Genomic DNA, 24,145 nt, shown 5'->3' with positions numbered 1-24,145 from the left:
CACTGCTCCCCACCCTAACCTTGGGGAACAACTGAATCGATGTGGTGCAAGGGGATGAGCTCCCCTAGGGCATCTCATCGTGGACGTGCCCCCACTCTCTCCTGCACTGGAAGGCCATTAGAGCCTTCCAAAGAGAGTAAAACGGTGGAGCAATGCCTATCATGAGTTGAAGTGAATGGTCACTTTTCAGTGGTGGAGCAATGCCTGTTCTGAGTCGAAGTGAGCGTTTTACTTCTTCTCAGAGCTGTGGCTGTCAGTGTCTTGAACTGGCAGCTACTTCCCCCTCCCCCGGGCACGTCCCCCTATTGCTGGTAAAAGACAGATATAGCCTTTTAAAAAAAGTTCTTCTTGTTGTTTATTGAGCAACACTGCTGCTTTTAATTCCACCCCTCCTTTGTTTATTGATTGATTTATTCCATTTTATATGCATTACTGGCTTATCCTTGGCTCACTTCCTTATGCCCCCAGAAATGCCAGCTGCATGCCTGCCTGCCTTCCCTCCCTCCTCCCCTGCCCACCTCGCAGGGATGTTGTGTGTGGGGTGCCCGATTTTCAAAAATTCGCCAAACATCAGGGGATGATGGGATTGCTTTGAAACTTGGCATGCGTGTGTATATCCCCATGAGGTGTCATGGTGCCAAACATGAGGTTTCTAACTTGAACAGAAAAAAAGTTGTATAATTTTTTAGCTTTCAATGCAAGCCTATGGGGGGGGGAAACGGACGGAGCGGAGCGGAAGTGGGCGGAGCGGGGGCGGGGCGGAGCGGCCCGATCCGGAAAATGGCGGATCTGCAAGTAAAGCGGAGCGGGGGGTCTGTGCACACCCCTACTTTTCATAGGGTCACCCTATCCCTTCCCCACCTCCATTATGAGGTCTCATCCTGTGTGGGCAGTATCAAAGTGTATCTTGGGAGCTGTCTCTGGAATCATATGGGGTGGCATGGTGCTATGTGTCGCTAGGTTATGTATCCCATTCTCAATTGATAGTTTTTATGTGGCCTGCATGTGTGGTGTGATGTTAGCTCATCATTCACTATGCTATGGAGGCAAGAAGAAGATGGACCTATACAGTCATCGTTGTAGTTGTTGTTGTCATTTTCCTCCTCCTCCTCCTCCTCCTTGCAGCTCTAGAAGGATGCCAAGATACACCTGTGTGTGAGTGAGTGTGACAGCAGGGACAGCAATCTAGGTAAGCAGGTAGTTGAGAAGAGCAACAAGGTCTGAAGTCTAACTAGGGAGGAGGGATTGGACTCCACCTCGCCCCACCCACAGCATTCCCAAGAACAGAGTCTAATTAGACTTGGAATAACCTGACGTGTTTTCTGAGTTTTTGGAGGAAACAGTCTGGTTTTCCTACCCTAATCCCACCTTGATTGGGGATTTTGACCCATTATTACCTTGGATTAGTGTTTGATGGATGCTGCTGAAATATATCGTCTTGGCTACTGCCATCCAACTGAATGTCTTTTTTTAAAAAAATAATAATATTGCACATAGCACCTCCCCCCCTCCAGCATTTATTTATCTAAGGTATTTCTTTGAAGAGAATGTTACATTCCCCCCTAGTTTCCTTGGGTGGTCTTTCAAGGCACCAAGGGTGTAACCAAAAAGTGGGTTCCCCCCACCCACCCACCTGCAACTCTCTTTTTCACTGAATGATCTCAGTTTTTATGTGTGTTTTCTTTCAATTTAAGGCTTTAATTCTAATGAAAGAAAGGTGATATTTTCCCTTGAATAAACACACGACATCATTTTGAGTTTCCAGCCCAAAGAAAGCTGCTGAACTCGGTATTTCTTCTTTTCTTGGACTTTGCTTTGTGGGAGTGCTCCATCTCAGCAATAAATGGCATGAAAAAGAAAGAAAGGAAAGATCCAGGCCCATGAAAAATAAGTGGTTAGTTCTTAAAAGAATATATTTTACTTTGTAATGTGACTTCCAGAAAAACAAAATGACTTTTTTTTTTTACTAAAGTAACATGGCAGTAACTGACTTCCAAAACATATGTAATAGTAATAGTTAATGATGGGTGAATACATCCCCCCATTTGCCTTGAACACAGATGTGTGAATCAGCAAAACCCAAAAGGTCTCCAAATTCCATCTCAAAGCTTGCTCCAACTCAAGTCTGCATCATACTGCAGGGCCATTATTTCTTTTTCACTTCAAAATCCATGTTAATTTTCATGCATATTTTTCCAATAATAATAATAATAATAATAATAATAATAATAATAATAATAATAATAATTCTTACCCACCTCTCCATTTTGATTAGCAACAGGGAACAACAATAAGTATAACATACATAAAATACTGATTAAAAACATAGTATACATTGTTAAAACATTCTAAAAAACATCCTAAAAGCATCCTAAAATTCCACTGGATAGGTCAAATGTACTCTTCAATTGTGAGCAACTTAGAAATGTATCCATCCTTCTCCCATCAATTAAATCATATTTATGTGCATTTTTTCATACTTACACATTTTAATGCACTTTTTTTCATGTGTATGTATGGTGCTGAACACATTTTTGGGATCCCAAATCTCATTGCAAATGCATGGGCTTCAGCCACAGATAATGTCTGAGTCTTGTTCAGTCTGGGAGGTGCGAACTGGGTAAATCCTGATTTTAAAAAATGGACTGAAATGAATTTCTCATGCATCTCTAGCTTTGAATCAGCTTAGTGAGGAATGTCGAGCTATTTCCCAATGTGGAAATAGATTCGTTCAGGGTTAGCCAAACTAGATTATGTGGGACCCTGTCATAATTCCCAGTAGGAAACATGACTGAGGATGGGTGAATGTGTCCATTTTGCTTTCTCCTACTTCACCTGTATCATCAGCATTGCCTCCCACATCTTGTCTTATCTATCCTATAGAATGCCCAGAAATAGAACATATTATAGAGAGGGAATCTTGAGGTGGGAATCCACAAGTGTTAAGGATTGGAAGTGGAGAGGTTTGCGGGAAAGCATCATCATTATGATGATGATGATGATGATGATTGCTACTGCTACCTTTCAGTTTTGGAAGAGCACTTAAATCTGTGCAGCATCCGCCAAAAGCCGCTGAAACAGTAGCTGCTACATTTTGGTGTTGAAGTCATTTGGCCGTGGGTTTCTTGATGAATGAAGATGGGAACCAGGCACCGTTTCATTTCTCCAGGATAGAATTGCACCTTCTACATCATTCATCACGACTCCATTCTTTACATTTCTCCACTTCAGCTGTGTCAATCCTGGAATTACTCTAGTTTTACCTTTGGGAAGTAAACGACTTCAGGCACAATCCTACTCATGCTAAGTAGTAGTAGTAGTAGTAGTAGTAATAAAGCTTTATTGTTTCAGCCTATGGTTACAACAAGCATAATAAAAACAATACTAAAACAAATCATACATACAAGGTCAGAAATTTTGCTCTATACATTTGAGTTGCAAGAGCGAAGTTGAACTGGAGTTAAAAAATACAAAATATGACAGTCTTGTTGTTGCATGTAAACAGAAAGTGTATTCTTTCTGAATCAGACCAGCTGGACTTATTCACAAAAACACACACGATCTAAATATTTAGAACAAATTTCAGAATAGATAGGGCAGTAGAACAAATAGTGAGGCAGATCCTCCACTTTGCCACTATGGCAAGAGCAAAGTCTCATGTTAAGAGAGAAAGAAGTCCTACAAATCCCAGCATTCTTCAGCCAGTCACACTGGCCGGGCAATGCTGGGAGTTGTAGGACTTTTTCTATCTCAATGCCCATAGGGTTGGACCCTTAGTATATATCAGGGCAGGGCACATCTTTCAGTCCAGGGAGAAGCTCAATTTTGGAGAAGCGCTCAGGGCCTGCTTTCCAGGGTTGGGTGGAGCTGAAGGCGGAAGGGGGAAAGGGGAGGAGCCAAAATACAACAAACAAACAAGCAACCCCCCCCCCAGCATATTTTAGCTTAAAGCTCTTACTGCCAGTAACAAAGCTTTAGGAGTAAAAATGAAAACAAAGAAGATGATGTAGCTGCTGTCTATGGAATGACCCTGTTCCGACAACATACTAAGCCAATGGTGGTTAAGCATTTTGAGCTAAACACTATGGGTTAGCATGTCATGCGAGCCATTCCTAACCATGGTGGCTACATAACCATGGTTTAAACACACTCACTAACCCTTTGCTGAAAAGAGTTAGTGGCCTAGCCATGGCTTAGTGTGTCCCAGGGAGGAGTTCTTCTACCACTACTCCTCAGTCCTGCCATATTCTCTACTATCTTAATAACCCTACTCACTTTGAATGGGCTGAATCCAGACTTAGGGCCTTCCTAGACGAGGCCTTAGCGCGCCTTCTGACCCGGCTTCCCTGCTGTGCGTCCAGATGACGCACAGGGGAATCCGGAGGCCTGGTCTAGTGCGCCATAAGCGAATGCACTTATGGCGCGCTTTTTCCCCAGCTCCGGCCTCAGGCCGGAGCTGGGGAAAGTGTGGAGACTTCCGCAGCTTTTCGCAGCTCCTCGCTTACTCGCGAGGAGCCGCGAAAAGCCACGGACCTGGCACAGCGCTCATAGGAGCGCTGTGCCCATCGGCGGGGGGGGCGAAGGATGGCAGGGGCAAGGATGGGAGGGTGGGTGGCACGGGGGAGGGTGGGTGCGATCGTGCTGCCGCTGCCCGAGCAAGCAGGCGAGCGGCGCTTGCCCGGGCAATGCCGCCCCATCCCAGGCATTGCCCGGGCAAGTGCCGCTCGGCTGCTTGCTCGGGCGGCGGCAGCACGATTGCACCCACCCTCCCCCCGTGCCACCCACCCTCCCATCCTTGCCCCTGCCATCCTTCGCCCCCCCCCGCCGATGGGCACAGCGCTCCTATGAGCGCTGTGCCAGGTCCGCGGCTTTTCGCGGCTCCTCGCGAGTAAGCGAGGAGCTGCGAAAAGCTGCGGAAGTCTCCACACTTTCCCCAGCTCCGGCCTGAGGCCGGAGCTGGGGAAAAAGCGCGCCATAAGTGCCACCCACCCTCCCATCCTTTGCCCCCCCCCATTTTAAAAAAATAAGTCAAAAAGCCACTTACCGTCTCCGGAGTCTTCGGGCCAAACGCGGCCCCTTTAAACAAACAAACAAACAAAAATGGCGGACGACGCAGGGCTTCCGTCCTCCCTGCGTCTCTGCCGTCTGGAAGCCTGGGGGAGGCGCGCTAATGTTAGCGCGCCTCGGCCCTGCCTCCCTGCCGGCGTAAGCCGGCAGGTCTAGCAAGGCCCTTAGTCATACTGTACTCAGAGTAGGCCTATTGAGATCATTCAGGCAAATTAGCCATGGCTAGGGATGGGTGAGGATTTCATTTTGTATTCTTTTTTATGAGAAAATCCACAGATTTTTCTATCAATGGAGAGGAAAGAACCTTTGATTAAAAAAAATGGGATAAAGTGAAGTTGACAGATTCATTCATCAAGGCAGATGGCTATGAATGTTTAATTCTTAAAGTCCTGGGTTTGAATCCCTGTATATTCAGCCGTGTTTATGGTGCTGAATTAGGGTTGCCACCTCTTTTTTCCCCAGACAGGCTCTTCATCTTTAACAGGTTCATGACAGGGAGATACATTGAGCAGGGGATTGGATTTGATGGCCTTATAGGCCCCTTCCAACTCTACTATTCTATGATTCTACATTAAGGTCCTCTCCATGCATGAATGGCTGTACCTATTGAACTTGGCCAGTGCAGATGGGTGAGAAGTTCATTTGTTCTTTTGTTTTGTAAGAAAACAACTTGAGATTTTTTGTAAAAAAAATGGAAGAAAGCGAAATTAACATATTTGTCCAACCCTAGTCATTACTACCACAAGACCCATTGTTTTCAATGGGTCTACTCTAAGCATAATTAAGTTTAGATCCATCCCATTATCTCATGTTTTCCCATCTTTTCATGTACTTCCATCCCTGTCTTCTTGGTTAGCTATCCCAAGCAGAGGCTGCCTGTATCTGGTATAGTGCTGAACTGAGAATATTGAGGAAAGCTTATATTGCATTTAATCAAGCGTGTTCTAATTAATAAACAGCTTGCTGAAACGGCGGGCATTCGACTGTTGTGCATCCAGGCATAAATTTTAATGTGTAGCGTTTAATGGCCACGGAATCTTTAGTTAACCACTTTAATTGCTTGTTGTTCAGATTTCTTTCATTTCTGCCTCCCTTCCCGTCCAACTATTTTCCCCACAAACCATATGTTTCTGCACTGTACACACTGCTGCCCATGAAATACTGCTTCTGAGACAGAGTTCGGCTCACAGCTATGCCGTTTTATAGCACTGGCTGTGGTTTAATTAAAATGTCAGTTGCCACTGAGACTGAGGCCAAGCAGGAAAGGAGGCAGGGGAGGAGGCGAACATAATCGGAAATAATGTGATAAATGGATTCAGACCCCACATCTGATGTTATTGCTTCCCCTGAAAGCACAGCTGGAGTTCAAAAATGCAAAATATTCCAAAATATTTTTAATGGAACTCTTTAAAACAGTGGGAATGTTATTGGGAGCCTGAATTGGCCATGAGCTAATCAAAATTTAGCATTTTAATTGGGTGTGATTTAATCAGCTTTCACTGCTCCAGCGGCAAGGCAAATGTTGCTCTCTTTCAATCCACAGTATAATTAAGGGTGGTTTAAAAAAAAAAAAGTTTCCCCAGCCTCTCTCCTTCCCCCTCTCTCACACACATTCTCTCTTAATTTACATTGTCCAAAACCACTGTAAATATTTCCTATCACAATGTAACTGACCAGCATTTGATTCCATCTCTCAGAGGGAGCCCATGTACAGTATCTAATGAAGTCTGTCCTAATTATTGGCTCCCTAATAATCCACACCAAAATAGGAACGCAGCGGTATGTGTTAATTAGATGCGATTAACATTTTGTAAGTGTATATAACACTTCCTGACATGCTTGCATTGGACAGCTGATTCGCTGAACCAAAACTGTGGCGCCCATTTGCAGAACCAGTGACAATTTTGATTACATCTTAAATCACCCTTCATGAGTCAGACACAAGGAGAATGCCAAGGTTTACCTACTGTCTCACATCTGAAACGCAAGTAAACATGTATAAGACTTTCTGTATTATGTTTCTGTTTACGGGAGTGTCTTACTGGAATATTCCAATAGTTAGGCATGTAGCAATCTAATGCCTTCTTCTAAATTTAAATCATCCCTGTCAGGTGCCTATCAAAACTTTCCTTGGAAATCTCCAAGAATTGAAAGATTTGCCAGTTTATTCCATAGCTGAGCATAGAGTTAAGAAGGTCCCACCCACCCACCCCCGGTACCATTGAATGCAAGAAGTTATCTCCAGGATCTGTTTTCTGTGAGAGGAAAGAACCTTCCATGAGAAAAGGGTTCCACTCATGGAAGGCCCTGCACCTGATATTTGGGGATCTCTCCCCCCTCTCCCCCACACTACAGCTCACCCCATTCAGAAGGATCTCCTGACTCTGTGTAGTATTTTCAGGGATCTGGTGGAGCTGCTCTGGGAGGAAGGGGTGAGGAAATCTATTTCCATCAGTGCAGTTGATCCAGGATAAATCTGAATCCAGCCCAATGTGTTTAACCTAAATCTACCTTCTTCATCCTACTTGGACCCATTATGTTGATTCCAACTTGTATTCACAGGGAGAGCAATCAATCAAACGTGTTATATTTCCATTTATGGGAGTGACTTACAGGGATATTCCTATAGCTAGGCATGTGGCCTTGCTCCTAAATTGCCTTTTTGATTAAGGATGCTTATGAAATTCTCCTTGTCTACATTTCCCCCAGGATGCTATGTTTTTGAGTAGGGATGCATGGATTTTATTTAATCCACCCATCTGTGTTTTTTCATGGATTGTCCTGCATCTTTTGGTTTGTTGTCCACTCATTGAAGGCTTTGGGTTTACTTCCCGTATCCATGAGAAAAGAGAACCCAGTGAAAAAGACTTACTTGGAACATCTGGAAGCCATTTATTATGTACTGGAACAGCTTACTCAAGGAATGTAAAATTCAAGACCATGTGTTGTCAATGTCTTGACTGATTGTATCATTTGATCATTGACATTGCCTATTATATTGTTATATAAGTAAATGCAGCATGAGGGGAAGGATGGTTGCCCTACAGGACACACAATTTCCAGTCTGTGAACACTGGAATCTTTAGTAGTTGTTTTCAAACATACTTCATTGAAGGTTAATTATGAACCTCTCCTCTCAAAATCTATGCCAAAGTTTTGTGCCACAAACTCCAAGTTTTGCGATGCCACCCTGAGAGTGAAATTTACATGCAATTCTTGATGAATATCACAAACCCATCATTGTTGTAGCTCCTCTAAACCTATGACAAAGTTTGTGCTGGTGTATCCAATTAGACACTAGAGCTAATATAAATTTTGATGTGCTACCATAAGGAATTTCCAGTGCAACAGCAATAGTTTAGCTGACAGCCAGTGTGGTGTTGTGGTTAAAGTGTTGGACTGGGACTTGGGAGACCTGACTTCTTTTCCCCACTTGGCCATGAAGCTCACTGGGCCAGTGACCCTCAGCCTAATCTACCTCTCAGAATTGTTATGAGGATAAAATAGAGAGGCGGAGGATTGTGAAATCCTGGGGGAAAGGCAGGATGTCAGTTGACAAATAAAATAAATTGGAATTGTGCTAGAGGCCACTTATGTTGGCAGAACGTGATTTATGTTAGCGCTAGTGTCCAATTGGATATTGCCATTTGAGTCACAAATCCTGACTGCTGTGATGGCACAAAACAGAACCAAACTGGCACAAAACTTTGACACAACTTTGGAGAGGCTTTGTAGCTTTGGGGGGTTTGTAGTAAACACTCCTGTTCTCTGACAAAGCTTGCTTGAATGTTAAAGGAAAGTTTGTATCTCTCATGAAGAAATCAGTTCTGGCTACAGAAGATTATTATTAGCATCGCTGCCAAATCAATAGAGATTAACAAGAAGTTCTTTGCCCTAGATGAGAGCTAATGGCGAGAACATCTCTATTTTGATCTTTGGTTAACTTGGAAGGTTGCAAGTGGCTGGAAAAATCTTGTGTAGTAATTTGCTTTCAGACTAGGTGAGCAGATGCAAATGAGGACAGGTACATTGGAAGCTGCCTTGTACTAGGGTCATAATATTTGTACACCTTGTCCAACATAGTCTACATTGACAACTCTGTGGCAGAGAGATGTCTTCCACCTCTTACCTGATCCTTAAAACAACAACAACAACAACAACACTAGAGATGCCAGGAATTGAACCTGAGAATTTCTACATACAAAGCATGTGGTCCACTGTCACTGAGCTCTAGTCTGTCTCCCAAAAGAAAGCAGTTAGGTACATAGGAAGTTGCCTATTACTGGGTTCTACCATTGTTTTAGTTAGCCCAGAGCTGGTCTCATCAAGTGTGTGCAACCTAGAGTCCTCCAGATGTTTTGGCATTTTCCCCAATCTTAGCTGGAAAACGAAGAACTCTACTACTAAGCAATGATCCCTCCTTGTACTTTTAAGGAAGTATTTAATACCTTGGGTAGAAGAGGGCATTCTAGCAGGGGCCACTTGCTCTATAGGAGTGAGAAAAGTTTTGTTTGATGAAAGAATCTCCTCTGCCCTACTCTTGCAGGTACAAGATGTCTGGTCACCCCACTTTCAGAGGCCTGGGAAAGAATACTAATTCAGGTGGAGAATTGCCCATCTTAGAGAGAAAACTGAGCTTATGTTTAAGTATTTTGGTCTCCTTCTAAGTGTAAAGGCAATCCTGATGATGCCTGAATTTTCCAGACTTCTGCATGTGCGTCCAATGTTTACAGGGCTTCTATGTCACTGAAAAATCCCACCTATCTCACACACAGTCAGAGGCCAAATTGACTTGCCAAATAGCCTTTGGGAATGATTGGTGAAGAGCTAGTTGATATGTGAGGCTACACAGAGTTTTAAAAGGGCCCCAAGATGTCACTGTAATTAATCCCAGACACAGGTTTATCAGGAAAAAAAAGAATATAGATTTCCTCACATCAGTTCTGAAGATTTGCTTTAAAAGATGGACTTGCAAAAACAGTCCAGGCCATGGGACCTCTTGGCAGCACACCATCATTGAAAACAAAAACAGAACAAAGATATTCCATTTCTGTGCTTAATACATTTCTGTACTTATCTCCCTCATTCCCATCGAACACCCCAGACTTTGTCCAGTCCTTTCACATTTTGGGGAGCAGGGGAGGAGACGAATGGTGCAGATTGGTCTTCTCCCCAGAATGTGAAAGTAATGGCCAAAGACTGGGGTGTTTGATGGGAGTGAGGGAGATAAGTACCCAGAGTTTGATGGTAGATGGCCAGTACATTTAGAATTAGTGGCCAAGGAAGGAAGCTAGTCAGCTGGCCCAGAATGTGACTGCCAGCATCTTAACTGGAGTAGAGAGATTGAAATGTAGATTTCCAAGAATTATCTGAACTGAAGTAGCACTCTGCCCAGGCCCTGGCACTGAACCTGAGCCTAGGGGTCTTCCGAGACCTCAGTGCTACTAACAAGACGGGACCCCACCCATGCCTGCAGTCCTTTAAGCACAGTTCCAATGGGTCTATTTGCACATGCAGGCAACGCATCTGACAATAAACCAGAGATAAGCTGCAGAGTGGTAGACCCCAGAAATGAAAGGCTGCCCCTTTAAAGCTCTATACTCAGCAAATGGGTGGAGCCTAAGGGGGATACTTAGGCCTGGAAGGATAAACAAACAGAGTTTAGAATGACACTGTGCCCTATGAGAGCACCAGGTCAGCGACTCCTCAGTCTCTATCCAAGGTCCTGAAAGACCTGCCTTTGAACGGCCTTTCTTTATTGGACTCTCAGTCCAGGACTGTTATTTATTTATTTCATTTATAAGAGAATTTCTGGACTGCTTTTCAGCCCTAAACAAACCTCCCCACCCAAATCAGTTTGCAGTGCTCTAAAACAACAGAAACATCAAACAATTTTAAACTGTATTAAGAACACTTGAGCAAAGGTTAAATGGCAATACTTTTTTAAAAAAAGAGTTAAGAAATTAAAATGGCAATATTTTAATTGAACACCATTGAAAGCTGGACAAAATAAAAATGTTTTTGCTGCCTGCCTAAAAACCAGAAGGGACTGTTCTAGCTTCTTCCGGGAGGGAAAGGCCTTGGCTCAGTGGTAGAGCACATGCTTTGCATGCGGAAGGTCCAGGTCTGCTCCCCAACATCTCCAGGCAGGGCTGGGAACATTTCCACCTGAAACCTTAGAGAGCTGCTGCCAGTCAGTGTCAACAATACTAGCTTGATGGACCAAGGGTCTGACTCAGGGTAAGGCCGTTTCCTATTATCTATGTAGGTGGTAGCAAGGCCTGTTACTATGATTGTAACCTCTAGGCAGGGAAGTTGCTCTCATTCAGATATCTTGTCCCCAAGCTGTATTGGGTTTATTTATTACATTTCTATACCGCCCAATAGCTGGAGCTCTCTGGGCGGTTCTAGCAGTAAGAACCAACATCTTGAATTGAGCTCAGAAACAAATCTGAAACCACTGAAACTGATGTAAGTGGCATCATATGTTCTGAAAAGTACACACCAGGAAACATCCTGGCCACTGAGTGTTGCACCTGCTGCAATGTTTGAACACTCTTCAAGGGTAGCCCCATAGAGAGCACATTGCAGTAATCTATTTTGGAAGTGATGAAGGCATGTGCCACTGCGGCCAGATCAAGCAAAGGCAGTATGACAAAATAAAGAAACAAACAGACAAGAGTTACTGCTTAAAAGTTCTGTCAAACTGAACGGTCTTAAAATGGCATGTAAACAAGAGTGTGGGCATGCACACACCCTCCCCTAAACATATGTACCTCTCTGGGGGACATGCTCCATATATGGGGTGCCACCACCAAAAAATCCCTCTCCCCAATCAGCACCAGTAGAAATTCTATTTGAGAGTTTGTGAGCCAAAGATCTTAAAGCCCAGACAGATTTTCATGGGGGGAAATGGCCATTTGGATGCCAAAGTCCTGATAAGCTTGGTTTCTCCCAGTCCTGGGCTTGGCGTGTCTTTCTTCATTGGAACCTGAGGAAATCAATCTTACTTCTAGCAGCTTGGAAAAGAAATTAGGTATTTTGTTAGGAAGGGGGAGGGAGGTGGAACCCACAGTCTCCTTGTGAAACTGAGTATGGCCACATATTTGACTCGGCATAGACATCCAACAGATGTTTAAGGCATTGTATAGAAGCCCGTCTAGCCTTGTAAATCTGCATCTTCAGCCACTTTCAAATGCAACTTGTGTGGGCGACCTGGGGGAAAAAAGAGTCCAATTTAAAAGGCCATTCCGGCTTTTGTATACTTGCAAAGTTGTAAATTTCAGAATGTTCTCTATACCTTGGTAAGTTTTACCTTGGTGACCAGAGTGTATAATACAGATGTTTCTCAGAAAAGCTACTTGTGTTTAGTAAAAGTTGCATCAATTTAAACTTTCTCAGTCCTCCGCCCCCCAATGCTAATCTCCCAGGGGGCCTCTGACAAGGTGCGCTGAGGTCAGACTGTATCAATTTGATACCCTGTGTGGAGTTTACCTGTTACGTTAAATTGTGTGCTGCATACATCTGCATGAAATGTGCCTCCCGTCCCCTTCTCTTTCTCTCTGGGAGTGTGTCTTTTCCCCTCTCTTTTCACTGGAGGGAAAATGGCATACTCTACAGATCGCTATCTGGTGCATTCAACACCATCCTTGCTCTGTTGTTAATTTTTACTCGTTAGGATTTTAAGCAAGACTTTTAGCAAAGGGGTCAGGAGTTGTCCACACCAAGGAGTTTATGGCACCATCAGCCTGGCTGGGAGAAATGCATAGTCAATGTGTCCAGGCCAGGATTAATGCAGGGTCTCCTAAAGCTGAGCAAAAAATGTTTTGCCCAAATTCACAACCCCTTTTGCAGGTGGTGAATTGTGGTGTGTGTGTGTGTGTGTGTGTGTCACTTTCAGAAGAACTTCACAAATTGATCATAGAAGACAAGAAGGTTCAGAGGGAGAAGGAGAGAGAGAGGAACTCAATGGAACATTTATGTGGGCACAAGACAACGTCATGTTTGTCAAAACAAGGCATAGGGGTGCTTTTTATAACAAGGTGAGCACATGAAAAATGTTGGGATGGAATAGGTCAGGAGTAATCATATGGCTTTTGGATTACAATTCCCATAAGCCCCAGCCATCATGGCCAATGATCAGGAACTGTAAGAGTAACAGGGTAGTATCCAATGTTAGCCCTGTTTAGAGTAGACCTGTTACAATGAATGAGACTTGTCCCATTCATTTAAATGGATCTACTCTAAGTAGGACTCGCATTGGATACTGCACCACTGTCCAAAACATCTGGAGGGCACCAGGTTCCCTATCTCTACGAGAGGTGATCCGTGTGGGATCTTCTCCACCCCCCGGGCTGATTCCAGGCATGGAAGCCAGCCAAAACCTGGTATCCTGTTCATGGATCCTTCTTGAAAGAGCCCTGCTGGTGATCCACTCTGCGGCATCATTTCCCATGTTTTGTCTTCCTATGACTCATCTGAAAGGTATGCCCATAGAGGGAAGTCTCAGATGTGAATCAGCCCTTGGAGACAATATGCATATTGTCTTGTTGGACAACACACTTCTTTTGTTTTCATATAGCCAGCATTTAAAAGGAGAGGCGGGGGAAACAACCACCATACACCCATATTCCCCTTCCCTTTTCAGGATAAACTGTTAAAAAATGCATCCTCTGATTAAGCAGTTTCCACAACTTTTTATTTCATTAAGTTAATCACCACATCAATGTTTCCTTTGTTAATTAAAACGAGGGTCATTCTGAGCAATTTGTTCTGGCATCTGAGTCACAGCAGTAATTTGCACCAGGCGTGCAACGGATCTGTTTCTTGTTCTGTGCTTCCTTGTTCTGGCTGTCCAAACTTGACTCAACTTAAGTTTTCTTATTACATTTCTATACCATATTTTTCTTTTCTTGTTTTCCTCTTGGAAGGAAACCAAGGCAGCTTGCATGGTCCTCTTCCTTCTCTCCATTATATCCTCACAACAACCCTGTGAGTTAGGTTAGGCTGAGAGTCAGTGACTGGCCTGAGGTTACCGAGTGAGCTTCATGGCTAAACGGGGACTAGAACCCTGGTCTCCCAAGTCCCAATCCAACACTCGAACCACTACACCACCCTTGGTTTCTTAAATATGTGACACAGACAAGCTTACATTTAGTATACTACTGCTTGTGGGCTAGCTCTAACCAAAACTGCTTCAGCTAGTACTTGGACGAGGCACAACATCTGTGAATTTGCCAGCTTTTGTGTACTTCTGAAACGGTTCTTTTAGGACACATGCAGACCTAACAAAATGGTGGTCAAGTCACCCCTGCTTGGCTGCGAGCCAATCCTTCAAGAGGGAAGATTCCCAATCTGCAACATAGCAGTCATATTCCAAAGCCTAATCACCACCAGAGATGGACGAATCTGTCAGTTTCACTGTCTCCTGCATTCAGAAGTTCTTTCCATTTCAAATATGAAGGAATTTTTGAAAGTTGGGAATGTCTTATTCAATAGGTACAGCTATTCCCACCATGGAGAGGACCACATTGTACCCACTTACCAGGTAGATGTCAAAGGCAAGAAACCTTCCAGAAAAAGAAGAATTGGCAACCTTATTCAGTACCAAAACACAGGGTTTCAAATCCAGACATTTAAGAGTCCTCAGCATGGTTGAAAACATCGCTCAGTTTTAGTTCCTCCAACATCCTTTAAAAAATAAAATCAAGTATTTTCTAGTCAGAGGAAGAAATGAGTTGCTGCGAGGACTGTTATTACCCAGGGGTGAAAAACCTTCCTGATCTGGAAGCTTTTATAGTCTTTCCAGGCCAGCGGGCCTAATTGCAGGCCTGGGTGAGATCACACTAGAACTTCAGAAGAACAGTACACCACCCAGGCAACACCGTGAGCTGCAACCCCAACAGTAACACACAAATCCATTGTTTCCTGGCTCCCATAGGCTCCAAGTAAACTAATAATTGGTTTGCTTACCTTTGTGTAGACCACACCCACTGAAGGACAAAAAACAGATAAGTGATGGAATGGCCCTGACTCTTTCAGTGATTCCAGGGTTTTATAGAATGGACGCCAAAGCCCTGTGGGTGTTGCCCAACATATTGGTAATATAAGAACAAGATTAGTTCTCCTCGGACTATTCTCTTTGGGTTCTTTGCAGTGTGGAGAATGCCGGAGGAATGTGCTTTGTTGTTGGTTTTTATTTTTAATGTTTCCTTTTGGGATGAAGGAGCATTGGTGTTCACTTACACCAGCTGTGCGAAGCCTAATCTGGTGTGTTTTGATCTTGGTTTCAATAAAGTCTGAAGATTGTAGCCAAATACTTCATTTGGCTATTGCTTGCAGTTCCATAGCCCCTCTCAGCAGCATTTAGAATTATAGGACCCTGAAATGTGGGATTTCCCCCTGTAAATGGATAGTAAAAATGTCTCTGGAGATTAAGCACTATTCTTCATAGTGTGTTCTTGGAGTGGATGGAAGCGATTTTGCATTATGGATGTTGCTAGAAAAAAGGCCAGGGTACTTGCAGAGAGATCATAAGGGCTGGCGGCATTTTAGGCGTCCCTCTATTTTCTTATGCTTACCGTTTTTTGTTGATAGGGTACTTGAAACAGCTAGTAGAATCCTAGATCAGCCATCAGAGCTGTGACTTCTCTCTGCTGTTTAGTGGCACAGGGTAGGAATTTGGGGCAGAAGTCCAGGGTCCCATTCAGCAGAATGAACTGGAGGGCTCCCAAATGGCTTATGACAGCTTGAAGCACATGCATATTACCATCTAAAGAAGGGGTGGGGGTAAGATTACTAAAATTACCTAACTGCATCACAGGACTCTTCTGCAGTGGAGATGGAGTGTATGTGTGTGTGTGTGCAGGAGCCCTGTGTTCAAATTCCCTATTAAGAAAACACAGCAGAGTGTTTCTGTGTCAGGGTCTGGGGCGTGGGCAGCAAAGCCTCAGAGCAGGAATGCCGGGGCTGGGACGGATGGTGGTTGAACCAGCAAACAGAGTTCAGGCAGGGCCAGAGACAAAAGGCGTGGTCAGGAGAAACAGAAGGTCAGGCAATGTCTGGGATTGCAGGTAGTCAGAAACAGGCTGCATCAGGCACAGGAGACCATGTTGCAGTGGCAAAGCTGGAGTGGAAATGTAGTTCTTATATAGCCCTTTCCTGGCTGCTCCCAGATGGTCTGCATCAGCCCATCTGGGAGTGCTGAATGATATGAGCCTGGATCCTGCAACTACTCTGCAGCCGGCAAGGTGCACTGCGGCCACTAGGTGGTGCTGCAGGACAGAACCTGACATTCTGCTTCTGTGGCATATGGGATACCAAAAATATGGCCCATTCTAACAATGGGCACCTTTCTGGTATATCTGTATAAACTGGCATTAGAGTTTCAAACTGTAGGGTATGCCCTACTCACTTTCTACAAAATCCAGACTCCTGGTAGTAGATGTGGCATTGAGGACATAATAAGAGGTGTGTGAGAAATGTCCTTGGAAGAACTGCAAAACCGGGGCATTCTGAAGAGGTCAATGACATGTTTTTATTATTATTATTATTATTATTATTATTATTATTATTATTATTTATTTATTTATTTATTTATTTATATAGCACCATCAATGTACATGGTGCTGTACAGAGTAAAACAGTAAATCGCAAGATCCTGCCGCATAGGCTTACAATCTAATAAAATCATAGTAAAGCAATAAGGAGGGGAAGAGAATGCAAATAGGCACTGGGTAGGGTAAACAGGCACTGGGTAGGGTAAAACTAACAGTGTAAAGTCCAAACAACATCAAGTTTTAAAAGCTTTAGGAAAAAGAAAAGTTTTTAGCTGAGCTTTAAAAGCTGCGATTGAACTTGTGGATCTCAGATGTTCTGGAAGAGCGTTCCAGGCGTAAGGGGCAGCAGAGGAAAATGGAAGAAGCCGAGCAAGGGAAGTAGAGACCCTTGGGCGGGCGAGAAACATGGCATCAGAGGAGCGAAGAGGACGAGCGGGGCAATAGTGTGAGATGAGAGAGGAGAGATAGGAAGGAGCTAGACCGTGAAAAGCTTTGAAGGTCGACAGGAGAAGTTTATATTGGATTCTGAAGTGAATTGGAAGCCAATGAAGAGATTTCAGAAGTGGAGTAACATGGTCAGAGCGGCGAGCCAGGAAGATGAGGTGAGTTCAGGAGATGCAGCTTTGCAATGACAACAGCCAAACATTGGTCCAAAGAAGCTGAGGTCTTAATAACATGAAGAGTAAGTTCAAGGTGGAGTTGCTTTCTCAGTGACTGTTGTTCTTCATGCACTGCATTCTCTGCACTCAAGAAAAGGAGATTTTTCATTGCTTTTTTGTCTTTTTTGGGGTTGGGTGGGTTGGGGGAGAAAGCTGGGAGGAGATCAGGAATCTGTCATCAGAATGCAGAAGACTGGAGAGAGGCCAGACAAAATAAAATGCTTGAGATCACATTTGGGCAGGTGACAACAGAGGATCTCTTCTTTGTCCCTCCTCCTCCCCAGCATCTCCACCATAGTACGGAAAAAGAGAGGAGGAGGAGATAATGATTTTAGCATGATGAAAAAAAAATCTCTGAAGAAATATATACTTCTTTGTTGTTAATATTTCAGAAGGATGTGAGCACAGCTGGGGCTTTGCCCTGGTTCCCCCTCCCATATCAAAACACCATTTGCAGGCCATGAAATTGGGATTTGGGCTATTTTGGAGGGTGAACTGCCCAGAGAGCATCGGATATGGGGTGGTATAGAAATATAAATAAATAAATAAAGATGAAATGAAATCGATACAGTTTTCAGGAGGGACCTCGCTAGAACTCCCTGACAAGTTGGATCGGTTGGCAGGCGTTGTCTTCCCCATCTCTCAAAGTGCCCCACTCTGAGGGACATGCTGGGGGAAAATGATGGCTGACACACACCAAAATGAGGTTGTCCTTTGAGTGGGGCAGCTGCTACTTCCTCCCACAATTCTCCTTGGGATTGCGGGGAGGGAGAGATGGCACCTGCCAGCTGATTGGAGGTGCAAGGGAGTTCTAGTTTCAGCCCCAGTTTGAAAACGAAAGGACCTCACCCAAAAATGAGAAAGAGAGGATGCAGTTGACCTCTCTCTTTCACCCCTGAGTCCCCCAACATTCAGGCTGAACTTTGCATAGTTCAAATGTTTGGCCCAGCTTTAGGGTGGAGGAGAAACTATGGTAGGGAGGGTGGTCAGCTTCTAAATCAGTATTCTGTCAGTTAAAGTATTAAGGGTCTGGAGCATCTCCCTTACAAGGGAAGGTTACATCAACTGGGATTGTTTAGCTTGGAAAAAAGGAGGCTAAGGGGAGACGGGATAGAGGTGTACAAAATGATCCATGATATGGAGAAGGTGGACAGGGAGACATTTTTCTCCCTCTCTCAAAATACTAGACCTTGGGGTCATCCCATGAAACTGATTGGTGGGAGATCCAGGACAAGCACATAGTTAAATTATGGAACTCACTACCACAAGATGTAGTGATGGCCACCAATCTGGATGGCTTCAAAAGGGAGTTGGATAAATTCCTGGAGGCAAAGGCTATCAAATGGCTACTAGCTCGGATGGTTGTATGCTATTTCCAGTATTCGAGGCAATAAGCCTGTGTGCACCAGTTGCTGGGGAACATGAGCGGGAGGGTGCTATTGCACCATGTCCTGCATGTTCATCTCTGGCTGATAGCTGGTTGGCCACTGTGTGAACAGAGTGCTGGACTAGATGGACCCTTGGTCTGATCCAGCATGGCACTTCTGATGTTCTTAAGCAAGCAAGAGGTAGCAATGATGATGAAGAGGATGGTAAAGGCTATCAATGGCTACTAGCCCTGATGGCTATGTGCTACCTCCAGTATTAGAGTCAGTAGGCCTATTGTGTCCTACTTTGTGGGTCCCTAGCCAACAGCTGGTTGGCCACTGTGTGAACAGAGTGCTGGACTGGATGGACCCTTGGTCTGATCCATCAGGGCTCTTCTTATGTTCTTATGTCTTGCACATCAAAACTACAATCCATGTGTTGTTGTAAACCACATTAGCAATGAATGGGAGCTATGTGAGACTACAACCTTTATTGTTTTCAGGCATGCTTACACAGGGAGAATGATCCTGTAGAATGGAGATGAGTATTTCCCTGCAAGGCAGAGCTGGTGGGGCCAGGGCAGGAAACTACTGAGTGATTCAGTCCTGCTCCCTTCTGAGCCTTGTCCTGCTTACTTCTGCACAGGGTTGTTCTGCTTACTTCTGAGTAGACATGTTACTCATGCTTCTTTCTGTCTAGATGTGCAGAGGCTTGGTGTTTGGGATGGTATTTGAAAGTGATACTTAGTTTCTCTTTCCTGCTCACTTCTGGGTAGATGTGCAGAGGCTTGCCTTGCTTATTTGTGACAAGAGGATCTGCTCCTACTTACTTCTGAGGAGACATGCTTCATACTTTAAATGGTTAACAATGGAATTTATGGGAGGTTGGGTTTTTGGGCCTGCTTACTTTTGCATTTGGCCCCTCCCACCATTGTAGCCCTGAGAGCTTTTTTGAAATGGATTCTGGCCCATGGGCCCCAAAAATGTTCCACATTGCTTTGGTAGATGGTGCTCCTATGTGGGAAATTCGGCAGGGAACAACTGTGCTATGTTATTCCTCAGGTACCGAGTTTGGAAACGCTGGCTGTACTTTTGAGGCAGGACTCATGCATTCCTATAGCATCTCTGTCAACCCTGCTAGAGTGTCAACCCATGCACCTCTGAACTTGTTAATCGTTCTTACTGAGGTGGTCAGTCCACATCTGGATGGTGAGAACTCTCTAGGGATTGGCGAAGAAAGTAGTTTGGTTAACTTTGGATTTCCAAACTGAAACCCAGTTATCCTTCAAAGTTTAGATTCTCCAAATTTCATGGAGGGGGGAGGTGTTTAGAATGTTTGAATTAAATACATGCGTTTGATCAGCTGCCCATTCAAAACATCCACCTGCCATCGAATAGCATAGATAGAGAGGAAATTACTTCCAGCAATGGTAGTAGCCAGAGGTTGCGTGTTTGCAAATTGGAAGGATTACAGCCAGCAGAGCAGAAAGGTGAAGAAAATTTAGTCTGGAATGGGATAGTGGAATAACCATGAGTTCTGCCTTATGGACTGTCAGGTTCCCAGCACAGGGGATTCTTGGGAATTCATCTGAAGGGTAGAGGGACCTGGATCCAGGAAAGCACTTAAACATATGCCTCTCCTTTTAAAGAGCATGAGCAATCCATTTGCTAAGCTATTTCACCCTTGGATTTCCTGACGTAAAGTGAGACCTGATTGGGTTGAGATGGGGAAAGCCCAAGTGGCTCCCTCCCCCCACTCCGCCCCACCCTATACATTCTTGGGAATGTTGTATGCTGTTGTCCACACCTGACTACTTTGCCAAAGAGGGTGGGATGTTAATATTATACAAATGGAAACTATACAGCACAGATTAAGCATTTTAACTATTGGACCACGGTTTTGTTTGTTTAAACTTTGCTAAGAAGTGCTGAAGGAAATGTACAAAGATGATTTAAAACACCCACCTACCCACCCACCCACTTTCTTGGGGTAGGTGGGAATCTTGACCTACTTCATTCTGTTTGGTTTCACGGAGATCTGTTTTACCTGTGGCCTTTGGGTGACCTCATCAAATCCTGTGCTCTTTTACAGTACAGTCATACAGAACTGGTACTTCATAGCCCTGTTCTGATCCAGAAGGACTCTTCTGATGTTCTTAAGGATAGCTGTTGACCAAGGATGCTAACTGCTGATGTTGGGTATGCCAGTTATCTTAGCATCTGGCTATAATACAGCGAGTCTAATATTAGGAACAACCAAAAGTAAATCTGAGCAGTGTCAAGGGTCAGGCACCTGGCAAGGGTCCACACCCCAGCAGGGCCCCAATGACAAGAGCTCCCTGGAGTTGTTCCTCTCCTCCCCACTGCAACCTGCTTGTTCCTTTCTGCTCACTCTGGCTGAGACAACAGCGGTGGTGAGAAGGAGGTGCCGCAGGTGCTACTGCCAACTTCTTCCTTGGCTCTCTGCCTGTCAAACAAGCCAGTGGGAGCAATGATGACAAAAGGATGAACAGCAATAGCAGCTGGTAACCATGGTGGTGAGAAGGTTGAGTCACTGAGGGAGGGGAACCAAAAGGTCCTCAAAAACCTTGAGCTGGCACTGCTGTGGGGCTATGCCAACACATCCCCCATTGTGTGTCTGGGCACTAGAAGATGATTGGCTACCCATATGAGTAGATGTATGAATTGCCAACCATGGTTAGCACCTGGTTTTCCTATTGGGCCAATTTGGGAAGAGAATGCTAAGCTATGGTGGTTAAGTATGTTGAGCTAAACATTATGGCTTAGTGTATTGCATGAACCACAACTTAGCATGTTGTGTCAACCATTCCTAACCATGGTGGCTACATAACTATGGTCTTAACATGCTTACTAACCACTTGCTGCAAAAGGTTTAATGGCCTAACCATGGCTTAGCGTGTTGTCTGAACAGGTGAAATGGCTACTAGTCATGATGGACACGTATTGTCACCAGCATCAGAAGTATTATACCTCTGTATACCAGATGCTGGGAGACATGACTGGGGGGGATGGGATGCTGTTACATTCATGTCCTGCCTTGGGCTTCCCACAAGCAGCTGCTTGATCTCTGTGGGACCAGAATGCTGGCTAGGTGGACCCATGGTTTGATCCAGCATAGCTTTTCTTACGTTGCATTTTCAGGTTACTTGTAATGATGGAGTTATCTGTATAGTGATGAATGATGCTGGGTTATTTTCTAGCACTAGTGTGGGGGGGGGGGGCAGGGGGTGAGTGAGTGGGAGCAACAGCTTTAAAAATCTTCCACTGTTTAATTGTCCAGACCGGAGGCACCTTCAGCCTCCAGTTCTCCAGTCATGCCTGCATAAGTTAATAAGGCAGTGGCGAGATTCCTTGTGCAGAAAAAGTTGTCGTAGCTTCTTAAAGTTTCATAAATCAGAACAGATGCCAGAGTTGTTGTTGCCCATTTTTGGCCCCTCCCCTTCTTTACTTAATACTAACCACACACATACACACACACACACACACACACCTCTTTCCCCAGCTCACTGCCGTCGCGGGCCCCCCTCCCCAAACAGGGAGAAGTCATTACTTGCAAAGATCAGCTTACCAGTTGTCTTCAGAGCAGAGTGGCTGAGTGCAGAAGCTCCCGGTAGTTAGCACAGTGAGCAAGACAGAAGAGAGAGAGCGTGAGAGTGAGAGAGATGCACTGAGCTGCAGGCAGCCCCCAGGACTGCGATCCCTTTGAGACACCAGGGCATCTGTTAGCTGTTAGCACTTGGCAAACGGATCCCACCTCTAGGGTAGTTGTCGAGTTGGGTAATCATGTTTGCCAGCTACCTGTTATTGACGCTGCTCTCCTTTCAAGCCGCGGCATTAGCAAAAGCTGAGGAAGAGGTAAGCTGAGCACAACACCTTGTCGGGAATCATCTCCTTGCTGCCGTCGTCCCCCTGTCCCATCTCTACCTGTCAAAAAGACAGCAGGTAGAGGTCATTCCACTCAGCCAGCATGCTAAATATATCATTCATTGTAAAGAAAGATGGTGGGCAGGGAGTGGGGACCCAACTGTTGAAAAGTTAATTCTTCTGGTATGTTTGACAAGGAGGTGCCCTGCATTTTCTATGAAATAATGTTACGGTGTGTGTATTGGGGGTGGGGCTTGTTGGAATTCCTTTAAATACTGGACTGTTTACTACTACCCTCTGCTGTATTGGACATCTGTGTGGTTCTGTACTTGGGGGATTTTGGTAGGAAACTGCTGTTCATTATTTTGTCGCTGTCGTCGTGTTTAGGGGTGGGGGGTCCCCCTAGTTACGAGCATATCCAGAACACATGTTTTGCGTAGACTCGAATTCACCAGTAGAGGAATGGTGAAAACTACTGGTGTTTTGGAATGTTTGTCTGTGGTTTTATTCAGAACGTGTTTGGTTACATTCATCCTGAAATGAGTACGGACCCTGGGTCTGTTTGATAGATAGATGCTGCTGTTGAACACTGTGTTTAGTCAAAGGCAAGTTCCTTTGAGATCAGTGGGGCCTCCTTCTCCGTGTTTTGAGATCCACGTTTGCCACTGTTAAACATTCCACACTGAATGATCCCTCCCTTTATAGTTCAATTGAAAAATCTCAGAGAGCCATTGGATCGATTGGGAAAGAGGCAGAAAGCCTCACGCGACAACAACAACAAAAAAACCCAGTTTCATTGTTTTGAAGACTGCCATAAAAATGTCAATAGTTTCCTCTTTACTAGTAACCTCTGTCACAACCAATTGCAATCTGTATTTATGCCTGCTTGTAATAATCCATGGGCACAAGTCCTCTGGAATGCAAAAGAGCTAAATAAATATCACCGGACCTAGGAACGGGAGAGATTCTGTTCTGAAGGCATGCCTTTGGTTAGGGTTGTCAGACATTTCCAACAGGTTTATGGAGCTCCCCACATTTTCTTTCCCTGCTGCTGGAGTGAGCTGAGCATACATCTGCGCTTCCAGCTGCTGGGCGGATGCTAAAGATCACTTTCACTTCCAGCACTTTCCTGTGCGTGTGTGTGTGTGTGTGTGTGTGTGTTTTGGGGAGATGCGGGATTCATTGGTTAGGCGATTTCTGAAACAAAAGCTTTATTTGGATGTCATTCTGGGTTGGGAAATGTCTTGGCTGCTGTAATGAAATAAAAGCTCAGGTCTCCTTGGGTTGCATTGATGATCGCAGTGCCTGGACCCTGGCTGTGACCACATGGCTGTTGCTAAAGCTCTTTAAACTTTCCTGTGGATTGTTACTCAAGCAAAGGGCAGGACAGGGTCATGTGGAGCCCGGGCAACTCCAGATGTCTACACCAAACGTCAGGGGCTCTCCAGGGTTTCAGGGGTGAATCCTACCTGGAGATGCCGGGGCTCGGATTTGGGTAAAGCATGTGTTGTACCACTTAGTTCTAGCCTTTCCCCTAGACTTACCATGCTCTGGCTCACGAGACTGTGGCAGCTCATACGGAAAGTATTTCTGTCACCGCGGAGTGCAC

At 44.7% G+C, this 24,145-nt stretch overlaps 2 protein-coding genes across 4 annotated transcripts in view; both read left to right on the top strand.

The window, feature by feature from the left end:
- The window catches only part of TARS3 (threonyl-tRNA synthetase 3), a 556,255-nt gene that overhangs the window by 359,717 nt on the left and 172,393 nt on the right, over positions 1–24,145 (top strand). The gene's annotated exons all lie outside the window — the stretch shown is intronic.
- The window catches only part of THSD4 (thrombospondin type 1 domain containing 4), a 387,535-nt gene that overhangs the window by 206,894 nt on the left and 156,496 nt on the right, over positions 1–24,145 (top strand). Inside the window, exon 1 of one of the 3 annotated variants that reach the window (XM_063142591.1) lies at positions 22,328–22,527. The exons of the other annotated variants lie outside the window; for them this stretch is intronic. Within the exon in view, the coding sequence (XP_062998661.1) occupies positions 22,456–22,527 (72 nt within the window). The 5' untranslated portion in view covers positions 22,328–22,455. Of the gene's footprint in view, positions 1–22,327; positions 22,528–24,145 lie in introns of those variants that run through there. 3 annotated transcript variants of the gene reach the window in all.

This window comes from Elgaria multicarinata, chromosome 16 (assembly GCF_023053635.1).
Source record: "Elgaria multicarinata webbii isolate HBS135686 ecotype San Diego chromosome 16, rElgMul1.1.pri, whole genome shotgun sequence".
Taxonomy (NCBI): domain Eukaryota; kingdom Metazoa; phylum Chordata; class Lepidosauria; order Squamata; family Anguidae; genus Elgaria; species Elgaria multicarinata.
This window is presented reverse-complemented; position numbering and strand designations above follow the sequence as displayed.